Below are 6,552 nucleotides of genomic sequence, written 5' to 3' on the forward strand. Positions count from 1 at the left end.
GCGGGGATGCATTGAATTCAATATTCAAATACCCTTCGGACTGAGAAATGGCCCTTTATTTTAGTGTTTGAATCGGCCATTCGTTTTCATTGTGTTAAAACGTTATCGAAACATCACCGAGGTCAACAGGTTGGGTCCGCACTTACTGTCAAAACAATGACAGATCTCTTGATCCTGACTCCACTAAGTATTGATCCATGAAGTGACAGGATCGTCAGGCACTTAACACGCGCATCTTCAAAAGCTTATGTCTCACTGCGTTTGAAGCCCTTGAGCCCAAGGTTACAAAGATGGAAATCTAACATGGTTAAATTACTTTAAAATAGTTTATAATTGCAGCAAATTAGAAGCATAAAATATTTGTCCATAATAGACTTTATGATTTTAAAAAAGAACATGAAGTTAATTGTTACCGTTTCATGCACTGTAGCTTTAATTGAGATTTACTGGTTTAAATATTCTAGCAATTTGTTCTGATCTCCTTCGAAACATCGTTTTCACATTGTTCAAGTATATTTACAACTAGGACGATTACTTCCGAAGTTGTTAATCGCACGCTTATTAAAGTCAAGATAAATTACACAACTGAACGATTTAATGAACATTTATCAGTACCCAAATTACATTCTTTAATTCTTCGACAAGTGAACGTCGCCAGTGGATTTATTTCATAGAAGCAACAATCCTTTTGGTCCACAATGTTGGAGACGTTGTGATCAATCTGCACTTTGTGACACAGCTGCTTGTGAAGAGTTAAACTTGCGGAGGTTTGCCAAACCCCCACAAAGGGACTAAATACAGACACCAGAAACACATCAGTTCGGGGCAGTCAGAGAGATGAGGTCAGGATAACCGCCAATAGACTGATGTGGTGAAAATATGGAAGAGGAAGACGTCCAACGAAAATATACAATGCGCAAATGTGCATTAACTAATCGCTCTGGAAGGACTTTTGCTACATTTTGGAATTGACTATATGACATGACTCTAATCTCCAGCATCGCCTATATGACATTTACTCGTTTCTTTCAACGCTGTCAGGCGATTCAAACATTGAAAAACAACTTAAATTTAAAGATTTCAAACAATTGTCATTTGGAAATATTGATTTCTCCGTTTATTTTTCTTTTCAGTGATTATTTATTCTTCGCACGTTATACAAGAAAGGAATAATAAGGTAAATGAGCATATAACTAAATTAGTTGGTATATTTCGGACAATAGTCCGGCTGCCCTGAGACTGAGCAACAATGACTCGTCTGTTTTAGCTTCTTTTTTGTGCTTTTGCCCAGAACACCTTGGTTGAAGGTATGTATAGTGGGTGTTGTGATGTTTTTCAAACCACCTCTTGTGTAGACAGCGTGTAATTCAGAAAGTTCAAATTACAGGGGGAGTGCTGAAGAATAGTGTCGTGTTTCTGTTCACACGGTTATACCGCAGCTTAGCCATGCACCGAATACAAAAGCGACTCTTTAAAAAAAAGAAAATCAATGGGTGCTTCTGTCTTTCACTGTCTATAGACACTTTTAGCAACCAAGCTTGGTTTACATGGTACATATATATGCATTTACAATCGTCTCTGAGATTTTACTTCGGGGCTTGGACTGAGTGAAGTACATGCCTGTCTATTTGTGTTATCGATCCTGAGCTTATATTTAAAACTATGTTTCCTTCGATGCAGCCTTAATTGAACTATAAAGGGAAAAGAAAACAATAGTACTCTTTCTCAGGAGATATTTGCCAACTTATTAGATCAACTGTGCAAAGTAGAGTCCGCACAACACTTTACCAATTATCACTGAAATTAAACAGGTTCCTGTCCAAATGCTAAGCCATATTTCGACCAACTAACAAGCCAGACTTAATAATAATTTATGTTTTAATACTTTACCAAGAAAAATCAATTGTGAATCTTAAGACAATTGCATGAACTTACATTTTATAGATTTAAGTTTAAGTCTATCAGTACGGAAGGAGTCGTGGAATTTTACTGCAAATGTAGAACATCTGTTAACATTGCATAGAACTGTTTCCCCTCCCCAAAACAAAGATTTGTAAGTTGCTCTACCAGTCGATTCCCTTTTAAGTGAGCTCTGTGCTGAGCTTTCCCACGCTTCCCTCGACCCGCGTGTTTGACGTACGGAGACGTCATCGTGCTTGCCCACCAATTGGAAAGTGGAAAGGGCGGGGCGATGGAGCAGCCTGTCAATCAGAGCAGCCAGACATTGCAACATTGATATAGCTTATACCGTGGGAAAGAACATTAGACTGGGTTCAGGCTGCCAACAGCGAGCAGGATTTGTGCTTTCAACTCAAAGACCACGCTTCCAAATACAAGTCGTTGACAGTTTTCACCCGTGGAAATGAAGCGCCCTTGCGAAGAGAGTTCTTCAGAGAGTGATATTGATGAAACTATCGACGTGGGGAGCGAAAATAACTACGGAAGGTGAGTTTAGGGTCGTTTTCAACTTTGTGTATTCTTTTGTGGCACCTGTTAATCCTCTTCCTGATGCTTGTCTAGAACGAGAGCCAGGCTCATGAGACGACTTTTTGTTTGTTTCAACAGTCAGGGCAACAGTACAATCCTAAGAGCTGGCTCCCCGTCTACGACGTCTCAAATTTTGGCCAGAAAAAAGCGAAGAGGGGTGAGTTGTTACTTGATTTATCCCTGTACATGTTCGTTCAAATATTTAACATGCCCTAACTGTACAGTTTACGTTTTCTTAGATCATTGAAAAAAGGCGTCGAGATCGTATTAACAATAGTTTGTCGGAGCTTCGTCGACTAGTTCCTACCGCTTTTGAGAAACAGGTACTTAATAGAGATTGTTTTGTAAATCAGTCTTATGGTCGATTAGTCAAATGGCTTTCAAACTGTTATTTGTGACGCCTGCTCTATCACTGTGATAAACTAATTGTAAATTCATAATGGTTTAATTAGTAATGGTGCGTTACATTATCACTTTTTCTGACGCTGGAGTGAAACGCTGACTTGAGCGCAACACTCATATCACCAGATTAAATCTGAAAGACAATCTGTCAAAATAATTGCCATAATTTTCTTTTTTCTCAAGGGTTCAGCCAAGTTAGAGAAAGCGGAAATACTTCAGATGACAGTGGACCATTTAAAGATGCTGCGGGCGACCGGAGGTAAAGGTAAGGAGTTAATTGAGTGCCTCTTCAGAAGCGATTTGAAGAGGTCTCTAAGCAAACAGCACGTTGACAATTGTGGGCGGGTCCGGCTGAGTGCAGTGGAAATGCTAATAGTATCACTGAGCTCGTGGGAAAGAGCCGGCGGGACAAAGGCAGCACTTGACCTCGGTTTCTGTTTGCTTTCCTAACACTGCGGGATTGAGTGCTTTGTGAAAACCAGGGAGCCGCATGCAGAGATTGTTTGGGCTTTTTTTTTGCTTAAAGCAGTCAGACCTGCCCAGGGAGACAAAACAAACACAAAATACACAAACAGGGCCTTTCAGCAACGTCTCCACGCTGCCCCCTAATGTCAAGACGGAGCTACAAACTTGTCACCCTGTGAAATCTATCAGATCCATAGCTGGTTCCGTCTGGCAAGAGACAATTCGCTGCAAAGAATTAATTTGTTTAACAAATTTCAGCCTTCTCCATATGGTCATCACGAAATACAAGTATTTAAAATGGGCCAATACAATTTAACGCCAAAAAAGGGTTAACAAAAATAAACGAATGGACACTTTTAAACGGTTACAATGTTGATAAACTGTAATCGGAACATAAAAGCCGACCTGCTCTCAATACTGCAAACAACAAATCACAGCGGGTCAGGCAGCATTCATGCAGAGAATTAAAAATCTCAACTAGCTACCTGATGGAGCAGCGCTCCAAAAGCTAAAGTGACTCCAAATAGACCTGTTAGACTGTAACCGGGTGTTGTGTGGTTTTTAACTTTGTCCACCCTAGTCCAACATCATTGCTTCCATGGAGAGAGAGCAAGCTATCGTTTCGAGTCTAGCTGGGCTCTTCATGAGTCATCGCGACTCGAAACGTTAGCTTGCCTGCTGCCTGAACCGCTGAGATCTCCAGCATTTGTTGTTTTCAGTACAGATTCCAGCGTCTGTTGCAATTTTTTTCCTGCCCTCAATACTGTTTGGAGACTTCTGGCGACATCTACGTTGACCTTTAGGAGCACAGGTGCTTAACCGGCTGTCCTGTGTGTTTTGTTTTCGCTCCGCAGGGTTTCTGGATGCTCACGCCCTGGCCATGGACTTCATGAGTATCGGTTTCCGGGAGTGCCTGGCCGAGGTAGCCCGGTACCTGAGCTCGGTGGAGGGTCTCGATAGCTCGGACCCGCTGCGGCTCCGCCTGGTCTCCCACCTGAACACTTACGCCTCTCAGCGGGAAGCGGCTGTCATGACCTCGTCGGTGGCCCATCACCACCACCACCACCATCAGCACCAACACCATCACCAGCAGCAGCACCATCACCAGCAGAGGGTTCAGCAACACCAGCCGCACTGGACCGCCGCTTTCCACCAGCTGCCCTCCGCCTTGCTGCAGCACCACGGCCTCTCCTCCGAGCTGCACCCAGGTACCGCGGTCCCGGCTCCAGGAGCAGGAGGCTCCGCTCTGCTCACCGCCACCCTGGCGGCGGCGGCTGCCGCGGCTCACAGCGACACGGCGCTGAGAGGAGCCCCGGGCGGAGGCGGCGGCGGCGGGGGGGCGATAAGCGGCCGCATGCCCCCGCTCTCCACCTCCCTCCTCTCGCTGTCCGCCACCGTGCACGCCGCTGCCGCCGCCGCTGCCGCCGCCGCTCACAGCTTCCCGCTGTCGTTGGGCAGCTTTCCCGGTCCGGCCGCCGCTGCCGCCGCCGTGCTGACCCCAGGCGGGCCAGCTCTCAGTCCGCCGGGGATCGCCGGTGTCCCGCAGAGCGGCCGCGGAACCAGCGGTAGTGGCGGCGCGGTCGGGAAACCTTACAGACCCTGGGGCACCGAGATAGGAGCTTTCTGAACGGAGTTGGGGGGGGGGGGGGGGAAGGGGAGAAAGACTGACACCAGTTGTATTCTCCCGGGCCCCGCTCTCCCCAGCCCCACCATCCTGTTTCCCCACCCAAACCTGCTGGATGGAAGTGGGGGGTCGGGGGAAATACCCACAGCAGTGCCGGCACTCGCTGCAGGAAATTGCCAATGCCAGTCCCCATCCCTTGCCTCTTCCCTTCAATTGCATCGGACTCCTGCTGGCAAACCTGTATTCCAACTCAATGCATTTGACCTATTTGACATCTGACAGCTCGAACGGAAACAAACAAAAGGTGATGAAAACAGTAAAGTAATTGCTTGAAAAAACTTGCTCTCTGCAGGACCTTGGCTGATAACCCACTGCAAGAGCCACCAGTACTGTTACCAGCAAGTCGACAGCCATTTGACTCGGGAGCTTTCTGCTTTTAAATACCCCAATGTTGACTATTTTGTTTACACAAATTATAGCCAATCGACTGCGTCTCCCTGAAGAAAATGATCTCCTTTCAGCCCAGCTAGTACGGGAGACAAGGTCTTCCCGTGTACCCAGCAATTTGACCACAAAAACGATAGAGGAGTAAGTCAAGCCTTGGTGATTTTGGACCCATCTCATTAGTACCGCCAACTCTTGCAATTACAGTACGTCTTCTCTAACTCAGGCGAGTTTCTTTTGGATGTTAAATCCACTTTTCTCTTTTGAGACTTCTTATCGGAACATGAACCAGCCTGTCACAAACATTATAACTTGGGATGTTTGGTGGACCAATGGAATACATTTAGCTTCAGTTGTCTTGACCCTTTTCAATTTAATGTTCTTCTGGAATTCTGGAGCGATGCCTAGTGAAATGGAGACTTACAGCAGTCAATCACCGCCAAAAACAATCGGATGGAGAAATCAGTTGGAGGAAACACACTGCAACCTGGAATCGGCCGGTTTCCCCTAAAGTCGCAGTACCTGAAGCATCCAAGACCGTAATCGCGAATAAGCATTCTCACACCGCCGTGCCTATCCTCTGAATGTTAATCACATGTTGACCTGTATTTTGTTTGGAAATCGTCAGCAGCTAAGTGGACCCGGTGCTATTGCAAGAAATACATTTAGTCGGGGACAAATATGGCAATGCTGTTTCATCTGTATTTCCTCGGAGAATTAGAAAACGGCTAATTTTCAAGTTCGAAGCTGAATTTGACACTCCATACAATGCAACAGAATTGTTTGATCCGATTTATGTATTATAAATTTTAAGAGAAAAACAAGAGTTACAGGACCCAATGTTAACTTCTTCGATCACTGGTCTATTGCTATATTTTACTGATGTAAATCCAATATTTGTTTTCCAGATTCTAAATATCTAATCTTATTAATTAAACATTAACAAAATTGACCACAGAGTGAAAATAATTTTTGTGCTTCTTCAGATCCACTGCACAGCTGGAATGGTAATCCTCCAGTTTGATTTAAAATGTGACCTAGACTGAGACAATTCCTGCTAATTAGCACAACACCGTGTATTTAAATCAGATTACACTCTATGTCTGCTTTGTGGTTATGAATATGTCCAG

General features: G+C 44.8%; 1 protein-coding gene across 1 annotated transcript; it reads left to right on the forward strand.

The window, feature by feature from the left end:
* The first annotated feature begins 1,215 nt into the window (after nucleotides 1-1,215).
* On the forward strand, nucleotides 1,216-5,480 carry hey2 (hes-related family bHLH transcription factor with YRPW motif 2). Its single transcript, XM_072555987.1, has 5 exons — nucleotides 1,216-2,445; nucleotides 2,566-2,644; nucleotides 2,727-2,810; nucleotides 3,073-3,154; nucleotides 4,209-5,480. The coding sequence occupies exons 1-5, from the start codon at nucleotides 2,363-2,365 to the stop codon at nucleotides 4,979-4,981; spliced, it is 1,101 nt and encodes a 366-aa protein (XP_072412088.1). The 5' UTR covers nucleotides 1,216-2,362; the 3' UTR covers nucleotides 4,982-5,480.
* Nucleotides 5,481-6,552: the final 1,072 nt, after the last annotated feature.

Source organism: Chiloscyllium punctatum, chromosome 3, assembly GCF_047496795.1.
Source record: "Chiloscyllium punctatum isolate Juve2018m chromosome 3, sChiPun1.3, whole genome shotgun sequence".
NCBI lineage: Eukaryota > Metazoa > Chordata > Chondrichthyes > Orectolobiformes > Hemiscylliidae > Chiloscyllium > Chiloscyllium punctatum.

Excerpts from the sequence above, each read along its gene's own strand:
- hey2 (XM_072555987.1), top strand. The coding sequence starts at position 2,363 with ATGAAGCGCCCTTGCGAAGAGAGTTCTTCAGAGAGTGATATTGATGAA. Across the intron at positions 2,645-2,726 it reads CCAGAAAAAAGCGAAGAGGG|ATCATTGAAAAAAGGCGTCG; the intron begins GTGAGTTGTTAC and ends ACGTTTTCTTAG. Across the intron at positions 3,155-4,208 it reads GCGGGCGACCGGAGGTAAAG|GGTTTCTGGATGCTCACGCC; the intron begins GTAAGGAGTTAA and ends TTCGCTCCGCAG.